The 22,744-nt window shown below is 51.4% G+C and overlaps 2 protein-coding genes across 3 annotated transcripts in view; one reads left to right on the top strand and one right to left on the bottom strand.

Moving 5' to 3' along the window:
- The window catches only part of LOC138511147 (zinc finger protein 585A-like), a 47,748-nt gene extending 30,260 nt beyond the window's left edge, over positions 1-17,488 (bottom strand). The window contains exons 1-2 of the mRNA XM_069626647.1: positions 17,389-17,488; positions 14,792-16,014 (exon numbers count right to left, since the gene is read on the bottom strand). Coding sequence (XP_069482748.1) covers positions 14,792-15,995 — 1,204 coding nt within the window. The 5' untranslated portion in view covers positions 15,996-16,014; positions 17,389-17,488. The remainder of the gene's footprint in view (positions 1-14,791; positions 16,015-17,388) is intronic.
- Positions 17,489-19,331: 1,843 nt separating this feature from the next.
- LOC138511146 (zinc finger protein 37-like) overlaps positions 19,332-22,744 on the top strand; it is a 436,669-nt gene continuing 433,256 nt past the window's right edge. Inside the window, exon 1 of one of the 2 annotated variants that reach the window (XM_069626646.1) lies at positions 19,332-19,480. The gene's annotated coding sequence lies outside the window, so the exon portion shown is untranslated. Of the gene's footprint in view, positions 19,599-22,744 lie in introns of both variants that reach the window. The other variant, XM_069626645.1, reaches the window with a different exon arrangement.

Below are 22,744 nucleotides of genomic sequence, written 5' to 3'. Positions count from 1 at the left end.
ACAGAGCGGCAGCAGACTTGGTGGTATATCCGGACTATACCTTAAAAGTTCAGAAAATCAGAGCAAACTTCTTGTCGACCAAAGTCAGGCTTAGGAAAGAAGGCTTGGAAATGCATGCTGATATACCCGGATCGACTTAAGGTCCTTTACAAAAACTGTGCCCTATTCTTTGACCACACGGAAGACGCACACGCGTGGATGGACAGAGAAAGAAGCAGCCCCCTCACAGATAGAAATCTCACTACACCGAAACAAAGACACCTCGGAAGCTATGGCAAGTAACGACTAGCAATGGAGATACCACTAACTACACTGTCACCCAAGATTACAGTCACTATCTTGTTTGCTTCTACATCAGGGCACACTACACAAACATGGTTGACAGAAGAGAAGACCCGTCCCATGGCTTTTACCAACCTGCCCTCAAAGGTTTTTCCTCTTTGGATGCTTGTTTCTGCACCCATCCGCTGCTCACAGGCCGCTAGACTGGACAAGGGAGGCAGTTGCCAGAAGCAGACGTGCCTCAGCATAGGTAACGATGCTGGGTGATTGTTAGTTGGGAAGTTAATGGGAATTTTGTTTTGCCTGTACTAGATACCAAACCGAAATGCAGTCCAGGGATGCTGGTCTATTTTTATGAGGAGACACGACAGAGGGTGGGCTGTTGGACATGGACATTGGATCCCGCTAAAGCAAATGAACAGTCATGGTTAGCGACAAAATTGCTTACCTGGAATGTCTGGGGCCTGAATAATTATGTGAAAAGGAACAGAGTCTACACATACGTCCGTAAACACAAAATTGACATTGCCCTACTGCAGGAGACGCACCTTACAGCGGACAAACAAGCAATTGCCAGAAAATGGGCCATTCGAGTCATAGGCTCCCCATACTCTGCGTAAGCCTGCGGAGTACTGATTTTGATAGCACCTACGGTGCCTCTTAGAGTGACCCAGTCTAAATCCGATGACTACGACAGAATGGTGCTTGTACAGGGGCTCCTAGAAAAAGTGGACACTTAGTCTAGTATATGCTCACAACCATAACACAGCAGCCCCCTCCCCCCCAGACACTATACCAAAGACTTGGGCCATACAGGGAAGGCAATATCATATTGGGATGAGACTTTAATTGTACTATAATTCCTCAATTAGATCGGTCAGATACCAAATTCTGAGAAACCTGCCCCACCAGCTAGGTCCCCACTAACACTCCTGACATCATTAGAACTGATATTTGGAGGACACTCCAGACACTAGTCACTCTCTACATCACATGCAGTCCACACCATCCTTGATTACTTTTTCATAGGAAGTGGCCAGATTGATAACTTGTAACCGCCGAAAAGAGGAGTATGGTCTTAACAGACCATGCCCCCCTTTAACTGAGGGGGCAATATGTACCCCCAAGATCCCCAATCCGAACATGTAAACTTAGGAGTGAAGCACTACAGGACGCCCCTTTCCGAGACCACATTCATGATAGTATTAAAGAATACTTCATACGAAACACCGGCAGTGTCACAAGCGCGGGCACACATATAGAACGCGCTGCAGCTCGCAAGCATCAGGGCGCGACAGAAACACGAAGGAAGAGATCACAGGACTACGTAAAACAGAGAAGAGGACTCAACATGAGTCCGAAGCTGAGTTTGTAACAGATTACCGAAAGAGTAATGTTTTCAGCTGCTTTCTGAAGGAAAGATAGTTACTTTCCAGCCTAAGATTAGCCGGAAGCTCATTCCAGAGAGCAATTGCCTTGGTGGGAAAGGCCCTCCCAAGTCCGGTGGCTTTTACTGGTATGGCTGGATTTGAGTAGCCATTGTTTTGCTGATCTTAAACATTGGCTAGGTTCGTACCAGTTGAATTGCTTTTTGGAGGTATGATGGAGCTGAGCCGTATAAGCAGCGATGGACCAATGTCAAGGATTTGAATTTAATGCGCTCCTCTATGGCGAGCCAATGAAGGCCTATTTTGACTTGGGTAATATGGTCACGCTTGGGTTTCCTAGTGATGGATCTAACGGCGTTTTGAATAATTTGGCATTGTTTAATGCAGTAGTTGCTAGACCCAAGCAGCAATGCATTTCCACAATCGAATCAGGACAGGATGGTGGCTCTAGCGATGGTGGCGCTATTTTTGGCATGGAGGAATGGTCTAATACGCCATAGTAGTCTGATAGTACTGGCAGTTTCTTTTAAGGTATGAGACCTGTGCCTCCGATCCCAGAGAGGATCGCAGGTACAAGCCGAGTGTTTTAACTTTGTGACTGTGATGTTGGAGTCTTTAATGTTTGGGAAGTCCTAAAAGTGGTCATAAAAAGGCACAGCAATAGCTAAATCGGGGCCGGGCCTACACACCTCGATTTGTAGGGAACTTACCTTCACGGAAGCAGCATTGCAAAAGCGGTCAGTCACACACAGGCCAACTAGACGGGGAGGCAAACAAAACAGCACAGCGACAAAAATGCTCGAGATGCTGGAAATGACTAGGCATGTATAATTATACCAAATACATTTATTGGCAACATGCTGAAGTAGACAAACCGAGCCGGCTGTTGGCCTGGCTATACAAAAGGGAAGAACAACGAGTACCAATCTATTTGATATGCACACAACAGGGTACCACATGTAACACCCAAGAAGGGATTACTGCGTTTTTTCAAGAATTCTAACCATGCCGTATATCGCGTCCACAAGCATATAGATATACATCTCCATAGACTTGATGATGCAGCAGTTAGCCTAGATGCCCCCATCACGTTGGAAGTACTAACGGGCACAATAAGCTTGTTGCCGCCACAACAGGCTCAGATGGCCTGCCTAGCAAGTTGTACGACGAATTTGCAGATGACCTGGTCCAACACCTCCTGAATACATTGACTGAAGCATACAACTCTTGCATCCTTGTTCTTCGCTTAAGGAAATCATACACCTCCCCAAACCAAATAAACTGCCACTAAATGTAGCTCCTACAGGCTTAATCAGGACAGCAAAATCCTGACGGCATTGCTAGCCAATAGGTTGAAAAAACGGTGATTCACACTTGGTGCATTCTGAACAACACGATCTGTGCCAGGCAGAAATAGATCTTCGAACCTATGGCGCTTGCATCAGGCATGAATAGTACGGCATCCCGGGATGCTTCCTGCGTTGGACGTCATAAAAGCATTCGACTCCATTGGGTGGGACTGGCTATATGCTACATTAGGCAGGTTCGGATTTGGGCAGATGTATATAAGGTGGGTGAGATTAATATATACTGAACCAGTAGCAAGAATCAAGACAGAAAAATACTTTTCAGTGCCCTGGGTGCTGGAAAAGGCCACTAGCCAAGGTTGCCCATTATCCCCGCTGCTTTATATTTTAGCCATTAGCCGGTAACGGCATATTTAAGAAAAGAATACATAGAGGCAGGCATACCCATTTATGGAACGCGCCATTTGATAATGTACGCCAATGACACATTGCTGCTACATGTGCAAAACCTGAAGGACAACTAGAGCTTATTAATGGAGGCTCTAGCGTACTTTGCACGGCTTTCAGGCGTCACAATTAGCATAGAGAAGCCATCCTTGTTTCCACTGTCCACATTAGCCAAGACAAGTCACAACAAACTGCCAATCCTCGCTCTACAATGGAGGACAAATAAGTTCAGATACTTAGGAATCAACATATATCATGATCATGTGCTAGAAAATAAACAGAAATCCCTAGATGGTATTAGAAACTCAATGAAGTTATGGACCAATCTACCCCTTTCACTGATGGGCAGAGTTACACTATTAAAGAGGGTGGCTCTCCCTAGGCTCCTACACCACTTTGTAAACATCCTATACAAAACATACCGAAGGCCTCGATTCCTTAAGAGAATTCCTGTGGTGAAATTGCAGGTGCACAATAGCTTAGCCTCCCTGCAAAGGCCTTATGAGGAGGGCAGCATCAGAGTACCACACTTTGAGCTGTACTACATTGCAGTGCAGCTACAATTTGTGGTAGGCTAGTTGGCAGATGAGCCTACTTTAGATACCGAACTACTTCAGCCCACGGTGCCACTCTTCTTCCTTAAGGAGTTACTAGGGAACAAAAAGGCCCCGGGTCAACCAAAACTCACACTTATCACTGGGTATCCTATTATGGGACAGGGCGCTTGCACCGATAAGACGGACAGATCCATTCTCTGTACAGATTCTCTTAGTCTCACTAGTTCCAGCTGCTTCTCAGGCACAGCTTGGTATTCGCACACATTGGGAACCAAACAGCAGTGTCTCAATAGACGACCTGCTTCACGACACCTCCTTTATACCCTTCCAAGATCTAGTAGATAATACTGGCCTACACGTATCTGTTGCATCGTATCATCAAGAGGGCAATAGTATGCAGATGGCCAACATACAGCGAGATAATGGAAACGCACTCAGTAGAAGACAGTCTCTACGACATAGCTGAAGGCGGTAGTGCAATATGATAATATAGCGCCTTAATACAAAGCGCTTTACAGAACACATTGACATACAATATCACCCAACCAAAATTGGTACTCATTTATCGACCTCGGAAGGATGAAAGCCAGAGTTGGCCTTGCCGGGATTCGAACCTGCGACCTGCAAATCACGCTCAGATCGCAGCAGCAAGCGCTCAACCCGTTGAGCTATCTTACCGGCTGTATGTAAGTTACACAAATTTCTCCAGTCAAGTGGACTCACCATGGATTTAGCAATTAGGAACAAATGGGAGGTGGACCTTGATGCTCCGTTCAAGGATACAGACTGGTCAGAGATATCTTAAGGTGGCCCGGAACACAAGACTGCAACTGAACCAATTGTTCGTAACCCATAGGGCATACTTGACATCCCTTAGAATTTCAAGATTCCATGGCGTGGCTTTTCAGCGCTGCCCTAGATGCGACGCCTCAGAAGCCATTATATTACACATGTTTTGGGGATGCCCTAACATACGGGAATACTGAGAGGAGGTGCCGATCAGAAGGAGCCAAGGAGGCCGCACTATGAACTGGTTGTCACCTTCACGTCACCTGCTGGGCCTGGGTGACGTACTAGACTCCTCACTGCCAAAACCACAAATGAAGGCCTATATGATACTCGCTGTAGCAGCGCTTTCACTAATAGCTCCAAAATGGAGGCAACCCACGATACCCAGCGAGCAAGACTGGATAGCTCAAACCTGGCACTTGGCCGCACTAGAGTGGGCAATCCATTTGGTCCAAGGGCACTACACAAAATTTAGAGTGGAATGGGAGCTGGTCTGGAGTTACTTGCATAAAGAACATCACGAACAATGGTGCCCCCCAGAATCTGAGACTCTTGGACATTCTATAAGTAGCGACTCGAGAATATCTGTCTTGTAGGAAAGAAGCCCCGAGCTCTGCATCCTACTCTGGTGGGTGGCGTTCACGCGAGTATATGAGGGGAAGGGGAGGGGGAGAAAGAAGGCTCGTTTTCCAGGAGGCATGAGCAGGCAATGTGCTTCTGGAGCAATCAGTCGCCCAAACAGTCCAGAGTAAGAGAGAAGTTAAAATAGCAGCTCAAGGAAAGACTGGCGAGTTGGGATTTCGCTAGCTAACCCTGCGGCGCTCCATAACAGACCGCTGGCTCAAAGCAGCCCTTTTGAATACCAGACTCTGAGCTAAACTCATGTTGGGAGAGACAGGGTGAAACAATACTGTAACCACCATTGCCAAGTAAAGAGGGGACAATATTGAACAAAGTTAAAGTAATCTACAAGATTACCTGAAAGGAAAGAGAATAAATAACCAGCATTGCTTAAGCCAAAGAAAGGCAATTCTAAATAAAAAAGGGATACAGTTTTCCTAATGAGAGATACCTGAAAAATAAACATTACCAGCAGCTAATTGGTGGTGTAAAAGGAACCCAAGGGTGGCAGGAGAAAAGCTGTCCTTGCAGAAATCATCAAGTGGGAGTGGAATAGAGCCTGCAATACATGTCACAAACAAGTCAGTGGGAAAACCAGTGTCAATGTGTATTGTACTGTTGTGGAAGAAGTTTGTGAACCTGTTGTTGAAAGTCAAAAGGCTATTTTTATTAACTTTCCACAACGAGGATCCAAGTGTGTAAACTTTGAAGCAAACCTCACCACAGAGTACTTGTAGTAGCGGTAGGAGTTTTATCCTGGCAGGTGTACCGGGTCACGCTTCGAAACCTCTGGATAATAAGTGTGCTATAAGTAACCAATTACTATTAACAAGGAAAGGGGCTAGTAGTGGTTAGTTGTCCAGGAAGAAGATAATATACTGCAGTGTGGTATAAGGGAGTGGTGGAAAGAGGGGCAAATCCAATGCAATATGATGAACTGTGAAAGCCATTCTGACAAAACTGTGTTCATGAAGAAGTGTGAAAGTGGTTATTATATTGAATACTGACTGGAACTGTGAAGACAGTCATTTTGGTTTATCAAGCAAGCGCTTATGGGAACTGGGAATCATTTTGAAAATGAATAAATCCTGTACAGCAATAAGAGCAACCAATTGCCCAGTAAAAAAACGTATAGAAGGAGAAGAACATTGTTTTGTATTTGGAGCAGGACTTGGATATTGAGATGAACTTTTGTTTGAAACATCCCGAGTGAATCCCGGGGAAGGAGACCGGACCCTGGTTACAAGGATACACGTTTACAAAGTATGTATGCGAATATAAAAAAAATGCATTTCCTTAAGTTTAAATGACCATATGATACTCGTATGATTTTGGTGTATGCATAAGAACGCCCATTTTACCCATCCTATAAGTTAGTCAAACACTGCTGTATGGCAAAGTAAGATGTCTCTGCACTGACTGTTGACTCTCAAATGTAGGTGTCCTCTCTAGCTGCCCAATTGTCTCAAATAAAGCTGTTTGGGGGAGGGAGTCATCCGTTATACGAAAAAAATCCTGATTTGGAGCTTGCTGCGGGATACCGATCACACCGAGACGTGCCCTGGGTGCTGAAGCACCCACACGAGAAATCCTGGAGAGAGGTGCCTGGGCTGAGGAGTTACGAGACCTGGTGTTCACTGCGGGGAGGAGCTGTGGAGCGCGCCGATCCCCGGAACCAGGACATTGCGGCGGTGAGCCGCTGACGCTCTATCTGCTGGGGGCATAGAGAGGAAGGCCTACAAGGACGTAGTGAGTACGGACCAGGACTGCAGCGGTCCGCCCCGAGCTGGTCTTCCTGTATTCCCTTCCTTCAATATTCAAGAGCGATCCAAACACAGCGGGGCCGGATTGGCGCTACAGAAGCCAGAAAAGAACCGCTTCCCATACGCCGCCTGCCTGAGGTGACGCGCCCGAACGCCGGAGAGGTGAAGTCCCCTGCACCTGAGGGCCAGCGGTCACGAAGGTAGATACAAGGCCCTTCAATATCCGGAAACAGGAGGGACTGGGTCAGTGCTGCAGCTGCCGGGAGAGGACCGTTCCCGGTACGCCACCTGGCCGAGCACTGGAGAGACAGACACACGATCCGAGGTTGGAAACTTCGAGCGCCGGTAAGCTGGGGAGGCGAGGCAAGGCCGGGCTGGAGCCGACACCCGAGGGAGACACCAACGGCTGCAGGGGCAGACTGCTTCCTGCGTGTCCTTGTGGAACGGTCCCAGCATGGAACAAACATTATGATTTGAACGCCGGACAGGGCGTGGGTCATGGTGGTTTGGCGATGCTCATGCCCACAATAAAGGAGTGTTGTGGGGCTGCTGGTTACATGAATACTTGGGTGCCAGAGACTGTTCGAGTCTGCCAGATCCATTGCTGCTGCAAATAAACACTGATTATTGAGACGGTCAGCTGGGCCCCGGAAAGGCCGGTGATATTGTCGAACACTCGATGCAGAACACATAGTTGGCTAGCCAGTATATCCTTAAGCCTGAAACGTGGGAGAGCGTAATCCATTGGAAAAGATAGACGCCTGTACTGGACTTGGCGGAGGGCCGTGACTGGGGTGCGGTGGCCCGATGATACTGAGGAGTAGGGAATAACTTCATATTCCTACGCCCCCAAACTACGGCAAAGAACAATATCCCCTCAGATTGGCCGGAACAGACCGCCAAGAGACTCCAGGGCCATGGGGAACACAAGGTGGCGAAGGGAGCAAGCGCCAAAAAGAAAGGACCTGATTTATACACTAGCAGCCAGGCGGGAAGCAGTGAATTTGAACCACCATTGGCGGCTAGCCCTGTGCCCAGTATAGAGAGCGAAGACAAGGTTGAGTACTTGACTCACTCAGTCCAAAATGGATTCCTATCGCTGAATATGAAGCTGGACGACATCGTAACGACCATTGGCATATTGAAGACTAGAGCTGACAAGCATGACCTGAGACCAACTGAGGCGGAGAACAGAATTGGTACTACCGAGGACACGGTTGCTCGCCATGACCAGGACATTGCACAGCTCAAAGAAAGCTTGAACAAACTACAACACAAGTGCAAGACCTGGAATCGCGCTCAAGAAGAAATAATGTACGCATCGTTGGTGTCCCAGAGTCATTTGGTAAAGACAAAATGGAAGTGCGGGCGGAAGCTCTCCTCAAAACCCCGTTTGGAGCGGACTCCTTTTCAGAGCACTTCCTGATTGAACGCGCACATCGAACACTGGCTCCGGTACCGAAGCCTGGGGCACTGCCCCGCACAATTATTGCAAGAATGCTCAACTATAGGGACAGAGATACGGTCCCTCGGAAGGCAAGAGGACTTGGTACGCTGCAGTATGAGGACAGTCGCATACACATCTATCCGGACTTTGCCACTGGGGTTTAGGCCAGCCGAAGATTGTATGAACCAGTCAAAAAACTTCTGAGAGCGCGGCAGGTTCCATATGCACTAATATTCCCGGCCAAATTGAGAATACAATATGGAGGAAGGGCGCACTTCTTTGAAAATCCTGCTGCAGCCCAGGCCTATGTGGCGGCCGCTATTCCGCTGCCCCCGAGGGGCGGATCAGAATGGAAGACGCCCGTCTGCAGTGGAGGACTGAAACTTGGCTGAATAGTCCGGCAAATACAAGTAATCTTTGATGCTTTGGAGGTGGTTGGCCCTGTGGGGGCTCCAAGTAATGTACACGGGGCATGAGCCCGGTCAGGTGGCCTCGTGACTGCAACGAAGCACCCTCAGGAATGTTCGTAACGGTTATTAGGGTTCATCGTCAAGTTGGGGTGGATGATGTGGGTGGAGGGGGGGTAGGGAATGTGGTGTTTTTCGGCATCGCAACCACCTAGACCAGTTTGAGCCTGGTGGGAAAGTTTGTATTGATGGATGTTGTAGGTTAATTGAAATGTGGTCTCGCAGACAACGGCGCTATTCAAAGGCTGGTTACTGGATTACACAAGGTCACTTCAGTACAAGTACGATGTATATACATACCAAATGGAGACGGACTACGGATAAGATTAATGTCATGGAATGTCCGAGGCCTTAATAATCCAATGAAAGTCAGGAAGGTCGGTAATTATATGTTACTAGACATGGGCCTCAAATCTTAATGCTGCAAGAAACACATGTGCAGGGCCTGGTCAATTAGAGAATACTGGCATACGTGCGCTACTACACGGACTATTCATCACAGTCTAGGGGGGTTTGCACCCTTATACATAGATCGCCTGGCTTTATAGCCAAGGGACACCTGGCGGATCTGATGGGAAGGTATATAGTGGTGTGGGGGGGGAGGGGGCGAGCGGAGAAACATAACCTTGTTAAACACCTATGGACCCAATCTAGACGACCCCGATTCTACTTACAAATGCTCGAGGTGCTCACCAAACATGATGCAACCACTGTTTTTTGGGGTGGGGACTTCAATGTTGTATTAGACCAGGCCTTGGATAGATCCGCCAAGGTAACTAGGCCACCTTCTAAGGCGGCACTAACTTTAACAGGACGCCTGTGGGGTGCTCCATCCGGTTGATAAGAGGTTTACATTTTATTCTTCTGTACATGACAGCGAGTCACGCATAGATTATTGGTTTGTATCTTCGAATTTAGCACACGCCCTACAGAACAGCAAAATCCTTCCTCGCGCACCCGGATCATTCCCCGGTGGTGCGGGAGATCACTTTGAAAGATGCCCCTAGACCAACAAGGAGATGGAGAATGCCCAGAGACATACTGAAAAGACCCAAATGTAGTTGAAACTCACCACACAGAAATTGCCTTTTTTTTTTTAACGGATAACGCTGGGTCCGTAGACCACATATCAGTATGGGAGGCTTTTAAAGTCTGGGTTAGGGGTCTTCTGAAGTACACTGTGAACTGGAGAAGGTAGAGAGGGACCTGAATACACTGGACGAGACCTATGGCTGCACGCATGGTGGGGACACTCTGGCGGAAATCCACAAGTCCCTTAGAGGTTTTGATCGGCTGGCAGCGAGGGAAGTGCAATATATAGCAGCCCCTACCCAGGCTCGCAGATACAGGGAGGGTAACAAGGCAGGAAAAATGCTGGCCAACCTGGTAAAACATGAAAAACAAATTACCCTGATCGCAATGATCCAAACTGCACAAAATGAGATAACGAGCGAACGGGGAATAAACGACGAGTTTGTTAAATTTTACAAAAACCTTTATGCGAATTTGGATAGGAAATCCCCTGATGAGACTAAGAACTACCTTGCTATGTTGGATCTCCCTAAACTCCCAGAGGAAGCAAGTTACTGCTGGAGCAACCTGTCACGGCAGAGGAGCTCACAGAGGCAATTAAAGATCTCAGGTCTGGCAAGGCACCGTGCTCGGAGGGTCTGGGAGCTGAATTTTACAAAGAATTTCGGGAGGAACTGGTCCCTGTGCTGTTAGAGGTGTGGGAGGAGGCCCTGGGAAAACAAATATTGCCCCCGACAATGCGAGAAGCTATTATCACAGTATTGCCTAAACCCCGACGCCCACCACAGGATGTGTCTTCATACAGGCCCCTATCCCTGATAAACATAGAGGCAAAAATCTTTGCGAAGGTGCGAGCAAATCGTGTATTACCCTTAATGCCCATGCTGGTTCACCCGGACCAAAGTGGGTTCATTCCCCAAAGGTCCACTGCCTTGAATCTGCGCAGGCTGTTCGGCATAATGTCACAAATAAACAAGCAGTGGCGGTGTCCCCAGACGCCGCGAAAGCGTTCGATTCCGTTTCGTGGGAGTACCTCTTCCTGGTGCTTGAGTCGTTTGGGATGGGCCCCTACTTCATTAAATATGTTAGAGTGCTATACACTGCCCCGGGTGCAAGGGTGTGCACGAATAGAACTCTATCTGAGCTGTTTGAGTTGGACAGAGGCACCAGATAGGGGTGCCGGGTGCCCTTTTCCCCCTATCCTCTTTGCTTTAACAATAGAGCCAATGGCAGCGGCGGTGCGGTTGCGGCATGTAAACAAAGGTATAATGCGGAAAGGAGCCACCCAGGTAATATCATTATACGCGGACGATACACTATTGTATGTACGCGAGCCAGACAAAAACATAGCCCCCATCATGGCAGACATTAGCGAATTTGCAGAATACTCTGGATATACGGTGAATACTAAATCAGAAATGATCCCGCTTACCCCCTCTACAAAATCCCCTGCCCTGACGTGCGGCCTTAAGTAGTCGGAGCGACACATCAGATACCTGGGAGTACTGGTTTTAAGCAGCAGGCAGACCCTATACTCTTTCCACTATGGAAATACCCAAATGTTCCCCCTACATTCGACACCAGTATACAGGAGGCCTGGGACCCCGATATGGAGATGAAAGTGGGAGACATGTACATAGATGGGAAGTTCGTAACCCTTGCAGTATTTACTAGGGGTGTGGGAGGAGGCCCGCTCCGAACACTACAGTACTACCGAATGAGATCTTCATATCAAGCGCGATGGCCATCCTTTCCTGACGAACCTCCCTCCCACCCATGCATACAATTAGTTACAACTCGGGGAGGACTGGGAATCTCTAAACTTTATAAGACAATCCAAACCCACACCCCCACGTCCAATCATGTGAAAGAGAAATGGGAAGTGGATATGAGAATACAGATACCTGAGGATAAATCGGAAAGAGTGCACTTACAAAAAGTGTGTCCCTCAATGCGGGATTGCGCCAAATACAGTTTAAAATCCTTAATAGATTGCACTACACCCCTGCCAAAATCCCTAAATTCACACCTGATGATCCAGGCAACTGCCCCAAATGCGGGAATCCCCCTCCGCCCCCCAAGCGGGATCCTATCATATGTATTGGGAATGCCCGGTCGTGGCAAATGTTTTGGGCGAGGGTTGCAGCCATGTTGACAGACGATTTCCCCGTGTCTGACCCCACAAAAATACTTGTTTGGGGATATTGGGAAATGCTCTGAAAAAGTTAGAAGACTGTTTAATGTATCATGTGTTATTGCCAAGAAATGTATATTGCAAGTATGGAAAAGCCTGAACACCCCCCACTATGAACACTTACCTACGTCAATTAACATATCAATGAATGTGAGGAACAGTACTTGCTAACTCTACCAAGTACGAGCCGACCAAAAGACATGTGGGGCCCTTTCAGGGCGTATCTATGCGATATGCTTTCGGACAGTGAAACAACTATGTAAGATGTACATTCTTAAACATTTGGTGGAGATATTGTCGTATGAAGGACCATATGTTGTGTTAATTGAATGCTGCTGTAACTGTTGAGATGTTTAAAAAAAATAATAAAGCTGTTTGTTCACGGACTACTGCATTTCAAATCACAATGTCGCTGCATTTACTGTCTAGTCCCAAACGTAGGCGTTTCTCCGTTTATCCAGGTACCCCAGATTGGAGCGTTATAAACGCTGACTGCTGTATTTCAAGTCTAGGTGTTGCTACATTTACTGTTTTGGGCGTTTCTCCCATGAGGACTGGGGAGTTAGCAGGACCGGGGTGGAGTGCTAGGGAGACTTTTGTGTACCCCTCCTTTATAGAGGGTCAAAGAGGAAATTGGTGAGAAAGATTGGTCTGACTTTGGGCCACTGACAGCCTCAGACGAAAATGGGGAGTTGGGGGGGCATCCTGATCTCGGAACTGATGGACTGCGGCCCACGGGGAGTGAATGCCCTCCTGCACGAGCTTGTCTGGGTGGTGGTATCTACACGTTAGGGGGTGCAAAAGAGGAGGGGATATGGGCATCACTTGGGTTTCAAGCTGTGGGTGGAAGAGTACCACCACTGAATAGCCCATTGAGGATCCACTCTTCTGCACACAAGAAAGTGTTAATTGTAGCACACCGGAATGTACATCAGGGGAGGGGTCACAGGCAATGAAAACAGTGAGGGTAGGATAGCGTACCGGCACTAACCAACTGTACCAAAAAGTTATATAAAAAATAAAAAAACACCTTTCTGCATACACCTCTCAAACGCTGAACCAAACAGAACCATACCTCTAATGCACAACAAACCGCACGCACTTCACCAGAGCGAAACAAACCACATAGCCTTGCACATCAACACATGACTGCTACCAACCAAAAAAAATAAAATCACACCTATGGTCAGCCAACCGCATAAAACGCTGCCAACAGCACATCGCTGTGCTCTTTCCCCCAGCTCATTCCTACTAGCTGTACAGATCGGCCAGAGCACCAAGGGACCACGCAGGTGGTGACCGTGCACAGTATAAGAACCTTTACATAACATAAGTGTGAGGGACAGATACCTTTTGATATTGGACGTTTTTCCCCATTAGTCCTAGTTTGACAGGTAGGGAAATACTCGGTAGGTTAGGAAAATGAGGCGTTACATATCGCGCTCATTATTTAATAAAATGGATACTTGTGAGCATGTCTGACTCCTCATACCTCGTAGAAAAAACCACCATCACTTTGCATAGCCCAAAAAAAAAATACAAAAATAAAAATGGCTCATGCCGGCACAATTTCGCAGAGGGCATTTGGTTGTTGCATTGATGTGCAAATCTCTCCCTGTTGCAGGGGATAGCCCCCAGAACGTCACCAGCAGTAAATAATTGCTGCCGGAGTTAAACAAGCCTGCAACACGGCCTTTACAGGTCAAACCCCATAAACTGCATTAAAACAGTGACCCCAGACTTTGCACTAAAGTGGAAAATACGTTGCTATGATCCAAGGTTTGTGGGTAATGTCATGTGTTGCAGAGGATTTTACAGGCTGCGGGGCTAGTGCACCCCTTATCGCATCCACCTTTAAAAATGTGCACCCTCCTCCTTACATCCTGCTACCTAGAAATGCAAAACGCAAATAAATTTAGCAAACGACAAAACGATTGCCAATGCCGGTTTAAATTGGTCCTGACCAAGCTTTGAAAGTAAACGCTAAGGCGCAGGATAGCTCAGCGGCAGCGTGCGCGTCTTGGAAGCAAGACGACACGAAGCAACAACAGGTTCGATCCCCGGGTGCGCGCTTAGAAACTTCCGGGTGTTTAAGCGCGTTATAAATCCTTAACTAAGACAAAAAAAAAATACGCAACTAAGAAAAAAAAACAATTCCTGTAACAGCGCCTCGATGCCTGCGGGCTGTGTGAGCGCTTTATAAATGTAAAAATAAAAAAAATAAAAAAAAAAAAATAAAAAAGGATACACAAACTCCTAGAAATGCTGCAAAATCCATCCCCATTAATGGCTGTCTCCATTCTGCTCTACTTACTCTCTCAAATTCTAAATTCTTGCCTGGCATGACTAATTCACATTTAAGGAAGAGTTTCTGAACCATTTGAAATAAAAAAAAAACGAAAAAAAGAGCACGCACCTTAAATAAACAAACTTTACAAAAAACAACACAGGACAGAGCAATCATATGCGAAATTTCCCGTAGCAATATCAAGCTCACCTGAAGAGAGACTTTGCAAAGTCACGATTCCCTCGAGATCTCCTCCCGAATGCTCTGCCGTGCCTTCTTTGGCCTCATAAAGGGGGGACTCTGAAAATGGCTGCTCCTCTCCTTGATCTATGGTGCCACGCAGGTCACAGTCTAGTTGACTCACAGATTCACTAAGATCATTGTTTGACGCCTCTTCTACTTCATTCACAAACTGGACCATTGGGTCCATTAAAATGTAAAACGGACCATCTCCTTCAGCATAATTCACTTGGACAATAGAGTCATGCAGCTTCTTTTCTGAAGGTCTCAACCCTTCGCCAACCTTCTCCCGGACCACTGAGGGCACAACGCCCCATGGTGGGGTCTGTTCCCAGACGCCACACTGTGCTAGACCCATAGAGTCCTGCAGAGCTCTAGTTAACGTTTCACCTTCGTCGATCTTCATGTGGTTCTCCGAGGACGCAATACCCCATGGAGGCACCCGTTCCCAGGCATCACACTGTACTAGACCCACAGAGTCCTGCAGAGCTAACAATTCACCACCTTCCTCAGCCTTCACCTGGACCACAGAATCCTCTGGATCTAGGATTAATGACTCCTCTTGTTCTTCAATCTTTACTTGGACATCTGAGTTCTGGGCATTTCCAGCACATGGCCCATTCCCATCTTTGTCCTTTAACTGGAAGTCAGCATCTTCAAATTCCACTATAGGAGGACATACTGCCCCTTCAATGCCCATCTGGACTGTGGAGACCTCATTATTGCAAGTAAAGGGTTGTGTGCCTGCCTCAAACAGCACCTGGTCCATGGATTCGTGAAGATGCCGGATCAAGGTTTCTCCCCCACCTTCAAACTTCACCTGAACCACTGAGCCATTAAAACCCCCCTCCGGAGACCGTCCCACCCCATCCGAGTGTTCCTGAACCAGGGCATTTGCATTAGACCACGTAACAAACTGCTCTCCATCAATTTGCACAAAGTAAACTGCATCTTGCGTGCCCCAGGGATAGGACTCTTCCAAAGCACAGCTGATATTCTTGACAGAGCCCAGGAGATCTCTGGCAGGCTGCTCCTCCCCTTCTTCCTTCAAGACTTGCACCGTGGGGCCGATGAAGTCCTGCAACACTAGCTCGTGGCCATCCTCCATCCTTGCACTCTCCTCAAAGTCCCGGACTGTCCACACATGAGGAAGCTGCTCCGAGTTCTCAATCATTGATTTACCAGCGACAACCCTAAGGAGGAAAAAGACATGTCAGAGCGTGGGTTGCTACAAAAGCAATGCTTCCTTCATTCCACTTAGGTCATTTGTCCCTTAAAATTCCACATATCACATTAATTTGGAACGCAATGGGGAATGGCAAACAACACAGAACATTTGTCCACAGCTACTTATGTAGAATCCTGTGGTGCATGCAAGTAGCTCTCAAGATAGCCTCCCCACCCTTTAGCCACAAAATAAAAAGGGCCCAGGAAAACCATCAACAACGTGCACTGCAAGCTGCTCTGTACATTTTCAAGTGCATTTGAGGGCCCCATCTTCAAAATGATAAGGATGTGTTATTTATATAGCGCCTTAATCCAAAGCGCTTAACAGAGCTCTTATTTACATACAATATCACCCAACCGAAATTGGTATCGACCTCTCAAAAGGATGAAAGGCTGAGTTGGCCCTTGTCGGGATTCGAACCTGCGACCTGCAGATCAGGCTCAGATCGCCTGAAAAAGCCACTCCGTCCTACACCTTTCCTTGGAACCCTGGGCCTGCCCTTTGCCACTGCAAATCCCAAGTGAGAGGCAAAGCCAGGGAGAGACTGCCCACTCCTGCCTGGCAGGGCAATGATGGGGCAGGCCTGCCTCCTGACCCCCGGTGAGGAGGGGGGGATCTCACTCTACACCCTCACCCCAACCCCCATCATATGGGGGCCCAGGGGGAGCCTCCTGGACCCGGAGAGGGGGGGTCTCACTCTACACCCTCACCCCAACCCCCATCCTATGGGGGCCCAGGGGGAGCCTCCCGACCCCCGGTGAGGAGGGGGGGGATCTAACTCTACACCCTCACCCCAACCCCCATCCTATGGGGGCCCAGGGGGAGCCTCCTGGACCCGGAGAGGGGGGGTCTCACTCTACACCCTCACCCCAACCCCCATCCTATGGGGGCCCAGGGGGAGCCTCCTGGACCCGGAGAGGGGGGTCTCACTCTACACCCTCACCCCAACCCCCATCCTATGGGGGCCCAGGGGGAGCCTCCTGGACCCGGAGAGGGGGGGTCTCACTCTACACCCTCACCCCAACCCCCATCCTATGGGGGCCCAGGGGGAGCCTCCTGGACCCGGAGAGGGGGAGGTCTCACTCTACACCCTCACCCCAACCCCCATCCTATGGGGGCCCAGGGGGAGCCTCCTGGACCCGGAGAGGGGGAGGTCTCACTCTACACCCTCACCACAACCCCCATCCTATGGGGGCCCAGGGGGTGCCTCCTGGACCCGGAGAGGAGGGGGGCTCTCACTCTACACCCTTGCCCCGACCGGCCTCCTCCCTCTGGTCCCCCTGCTACCTGGACGCGAGCGCGGCCCTTTCACGGCCGGAAGGAAGGGCTGCTCCGCTACCTCGACCACCCCCAGGCCCCAGCACCGCGATGGGCAGCGAATGGGCAGTAACCACCCCGGCCCCGCTTCAGCCGGAGCCCAACAGGGAGGTCCGGGAATGGGGAGTAACGCGCTCCACATCATGGACGGAGGAGACAGGAGATGCCTGCAGCCCGCGTGACCTCGTCTCGCGAGAACAAGCCCCGTCTGCCCATTGGACAAGCCGTTTGGGGATTAACGTCTGTGCCGCACGTGCTGCCGGGCGATACCACGCATGCGCAGTCCCGCCTCTTTACACAGGGATTAGAGGGGCGGCCGCGTTCAAAAGTCGCTACTACGCATGCGCTGGACGAGAGTGTGGGGAAATACCGCCTCAATACAAGTTCGTAGATTTGGGTGCTGGTCTGGCCCTTACAATCACAAACATAGTTGCTTGTCACGTCCTATTCCAAGATTTAACGTCCCACAAAAACATGGCTGCTATGGTCCGTTGCTCGGCTGGGAACTAGACACTATCTTTATATACAATCGGCTCAACGTTCAAAAGTCGCTACTACGCACGCGCAAGATGCGAGAATGGGGAATACCGCCTCAACGTTCGTAATTGGGGGGTGCGTGTGTATGTATATACACACACACATACATATATATATATATATATATATATATAGCCCTCACAAACATGGCTGCTTATCACGTCCCATTCCATTACTTAACGCCCCACAATCATGACCGCACTTGTCAGACGCCTCCGCCCCACGCGACCAGGCTCGCCTACAGAGTTCAGCTGGTGTTTGCCCTACACAAAGATGGCGGCACAGGCACTTCCGCCGCTCGTACTCACACGGCCACCTAACACTTGTCAGATGTTTCCGCCGCAAACGACCTGCCGCGCCCCCACAGTTCAACGCGATTTGCCCTCACAAAGATGGCGGCACAGGCGCTTCCGCCGCTCGTACTCACATGGCCCTCGTGCGTACCCTTGTCAGACGCTTCCGCCCCATGCGACCTGGCCAGAGTTCAGCGGGAGTGTGCCCTCACAAAGATGGCGGCACAGGCGCTTCCGCCGCTCGTACTCACACGGCCACCTAACACTTGTCAGATGTTTCCGCCGCACACGACCTGCCGCGCCCCCACAGTTCAACGCGGTTTGCCCTCACAAAGATGGCGGCACAGGCGCTTCCGCCGCTCGTACTCACATGGCCCTCGTGCGTACCCTTGTCAGACGCTTCCGCCCCATGCGACCTGGCCAGAGTTCAGCGGGAGTGTGCCCTCACAAAGATGGCGGCACAGGCGCTTTCGCCGCTCGTACTCACATGGCCCTCGTGCGTACCCTTGTCAGACGCTTCCGCCCCATGCGACCTGGCCAGAGTTCAGCGGGAGTGTGCCCTCACAAAGATGGCGGCACAGGCGCTTCCGCCGCTCGTACTCACATGGCCCTCGTGCGTACCCTTGTCAGACGCTTCCGCCCCATGCGACCTGGCCAGAGTTCAGCGGGAGTGTGCCCTCACAAAGATGGCGGCACAGGCGCTTTCGCCGCTCGTACTCACATGGCCCTCGTGCGTACCCTTGTCAGACGCTTCCGCCCCATGCGACCTGGCCAGAGTTCAGCGGGAGTGTGCCCTCACAAAGATGGCGGCACAGGCGCTTCCGCCGCTCGTACTCACATGGCCCTCGTGCGTACCCTTGTCAGACGCTTCCGCCCCATGCGACCTGGCCAGAGTTCAGCGGGAGTGTGCCCTCACAAAGATGGCGGCACAGGCGCTTTCGCCGCTCGTACTCACATGGCCCTCGTGCGTACCCTTGTCAGACGCTTCCGCCCCATGCGACCTGGCCAGAGTTCAGCGGGAGTGTGCCCTCACAAAGATGGCGGCACAGGCGCTTCCGCCGCTCGTACTCACATGGCCCTCGTGCGTACCCTTGTCAGACGCTTCCGCCCCATGCGACCTGGCCAGAGTTCAGCGGGAGTGTGCCCTCACAAAGATGGCGGCACAGGCGCTGCTGCCGCCGTCTGCACTCCGCCCTCACAGACATGGCGGCGCGCTTCCTTCCTGTCAGAGCCAGGCAGCACCTTTCATTCCTTAGTATGGAAGTAGTTCGTTTCTAGGCACAGGTGAGCGGTGGGAGGCTGCGCCTGGTAGTACCAGCCCGCGGAGAATTCAGGCCCAGCTCTGCCAAATCATCCTTCTGCAGGAAGCTGGGAGCCCGGGGCGAGCTGTGCGGCGCTCAAGGTAATGCAAACCAGGGAGGAGTGTATGCAGGGGGGCACTGGTGAGAAGAGCTCCTCTGACAGGTGCCCCCCTCCCCCCGGGGATGGTGAGGCAGCCTGCACCCCCCAGCACTTGTGAGAAGAGCTCCTCTGACGGGTGCCCCCCTTCCCCCGGGGATGGTGAGGCAGCCTGCACCCCCCAGCACTTGTGAGAAGAGCTCCTCTGACGGGTGCCCCCCTTCCCCCCGGGGATGGTGAGGCAGCCTGCACCCCCCAGCACTTGTGAGAAGAGCTCCTCTGACAGGTGCCCCCCTTCCCCCGGGGATGGTGGGGCAGCAGGCAGACTGCAGACCCCCCCCCCAAGCACTGGCGAGAAGAGCTCCTCTGACAGGTGCCCCCCTTCCCCCGGGGATGGTGAGGCAGCCTGCACCCCCCAGCACTTGTGAGAAGACCTCCTCTGACAGGTGCCCCCCTTCCCCCCGGGGATGGTGGGGCAGCAGGCAGACTGCAGACCCCCCCTTCCCCCCCCCAAGCACTGGCGAGAAGAGCTCCTCTGACAGGTGCCCCCCTTCCCCCGGGGATGGTGAGGCAGCCTGCACCCCCCAGCACTTGTGAGAAGACCTCCTCTGACAGGTGCCCCCCTTCCCCCCGGGGATGGTGGGGCAGCAGGCAGACTGCAGACCCCCCCTTCCCCCCCAAGCCCTGGCGAGAAGAGCTCCTCTGACAGGTGCCCCCCTTCCCCCCGGGGATGGTGAGGCAGCCTGCACCCCCCAGCACTTGTGAGAAGAGCTCCTCTGACAGGTGCCCCCCTTCCCCCGGGGATGGTGGGGCAGCAGGCAGACTGCAGACCCCCCCCCAAGCACTGGCGAGAAGAGCTCCTCTGACAGGTGCCCCCCTTCCCCCGGGGATGGTGAGGCAGCCTGCACCCCCCAGCACTTGTGAGAAGACCTCCTCTGACAGGTGCCCCCCTTCCCCCCGGGGATGGTGGGGCAGCAGGCAGACTGCAGACCCCCCCTCCCCCCCCCCAAGCACTGGCGAGAAGAGCTCCTCTGACAGGTGCCCCCCTTCCCCCGGGGATGGTGAGGCAGCCTGCACCCCCCAGCACTTGTGAGAAGACCTCCTCTGACAGGTGCCCCCCTTCCCCCCGGGGATGGTGGGGCAGCAGGCAGACTGCAGACCCCCCCTTCCCCCCCAAGCCCTGGCGAGAAGAGCTCCTCTGACAGGTGCCCCCCTTCCCCCCGGGGATGGTGAGGCAGCCTGCACCCCTCAGCACTTGTGAGAAGAGCTCCTCTGACAGGTGCCCCCTTCCCCCGGGGATGGTGGGGGGTGGGGCAGCAGGCAGACTGCAGACCCCCCCCCCCAAGCACTGGCGAGAAGAGCTCCTCTGACAGGTGCCCCCCTTCCCCCGGGGATGGTGAGGCAGCCTGCACCCCTCAGCACTTGTGAGAAGAGCTCCTCTGACAGGTGCCCCCCTTCCCCCGGGGATGGTGGGGCAGCAGGCAGACTGCAGACCCCCCCCCCCCCAAGCACTGGCGAGAAGAGCTCCTCTGACAGGTGCCCCCCTTCCCCCGGGGATGGTGAGGCAGCCTGCACCCCTCAGCACTTGTGAGAAGAGCTCCTCTGACAGGTGCCCCCTTCCCCCGGGGATGGTGGGGGGTGGGGCAGCAGGCAGACTGCAGACCCCCCCCCCCCCCCCAGCACTGGCGAGAAGAGCTCCTCTGACAGGTGCCCCCCTTCCCCCGGGGATGGTGGGGCAGCAGGCAGTCTGCAGACCCCCCCCCCCCCCCAAGCACTGGCGAGAAGAGCTTCTCTGACAGGTGCCCCCCTTCCCCCGGGGATGGTGAGGCAGCCTGCACCCCCCAGCACTTGTGAGAAGACCTCCTCTGACAGGTGCCCCCCCTTCCCCCCGGGGATGGTGAGGCAGCCTGCACCCCCCAGCACTTGTGAGAAGACCTCTTCTGACAGGTGCCCCCCTTCCCCCCGGGGATGGTGAGGCAGCCAGCACCCCCCAGCACTTGTGAGAAGAGCTCCTCTGACAGGTGCCCCCCTTCCCCTGGGGATGATGAGGCAGCCTGCACCCCCCAGCACTTGTGAGAAGAGCTCCTCTGACAGGTGCCTCCCTCCCCCGGGCATGGTGGGGCAGCAGGAAGCCTGCACCCCTCCCCCACCGCCCTCTAGGGTCAGGGTTATCCTCGCAAGACTTGGCACCTGCTCGCCTGGAAAAAAGCAAAAGCCAGCACAGGAGGGCCTCCATTTCACAAAATGGCTGCGCCTCTGTGCTTGCTTTTTCAAATTTTGAGCTTGAATAGCTCAAAATTTTACATAGGAAGTTTTAAAACGGAGAATGCTAGTATTTTTTTTTATGTGGCCTATCTATTTTTTAAATAAAAAAATGTACTAGACCATCCCTTTAATACTCACCGATGCATTTCATTCTCAAGGTACTATCAAGCATGTCTCATTCCAGTCGGGAAATGTTACTCTAGTCCTGGAAGTGCAAAATGTCAATGCACACCACAATGCATACAGGGGCAAGAAAATCTGACTACTCGAGGGAGGTGAGAACTGCCTGAAAGTATGACAGAGCAACACTTGAGTTCATGGGAGGCCCAGTGGGCAAGTGCCAGTAGTGTGTGTCAGAGAGTGATAGATCCCAGTCAGTGTCTCAATAGTTGGAATAAGCCAGGCAAAAAGAGAAACAATCCAATGTGAAGACCTGCTGTCTAACCTTCCTTCTGTCCTCGTTCTCCTTAAGCTTCTGCTTTTGATAGGTCAATCATGCCATAATGCTCAATCACCACCGTGATAACCTGGGTATCACTGAACAGGCCCTGGCTAACCTCCTTTCTCACTGATCGACCCTCTCAGGTCCAGCTGGGGTCCTTCCTCTCTTTTCTCTCTAACTCTGGTGTTCTCCAGGGGTCTAACCTTTCTCCCTGGCTCTGTTTAACCAGTACCTTGGAGCTCTTGCCAAGTGCATCGCTGCTCTCTGCTCCAACTTTCAGTGTTACGCGGATGACATCCAGCTCTCTTTCAGGCTCCCCTCGGCTGCCACTTCGCCTTCTTTCATTCCAGACTTTCCCCAATTCAGGAGTGGTGGGCCACCAATGATCTCTGCCTTAATGCCAGTAAGACAGAGCTTCTCCTCATCGGAAAACCAGCTCCTTT

Source organism: Ambystoma mexicanum, chromosome 6p, assembly GCF_040938575.1.
Source record: "Ambystoma mexicanum isolate Mex_15411 chromosome 6p, UKY_AmexF1_1, whole genome shotgun sequence".
Lineage (NCBI taxonomy): Eukaryota > Metazoa > Chordata > Amphibia > Caudata > Ambystomatidae > Ambystoma > Ambystoma mexicanum.
This window is presented reverse-complemented; position numbering and strand designations above follow the sequence as displayed.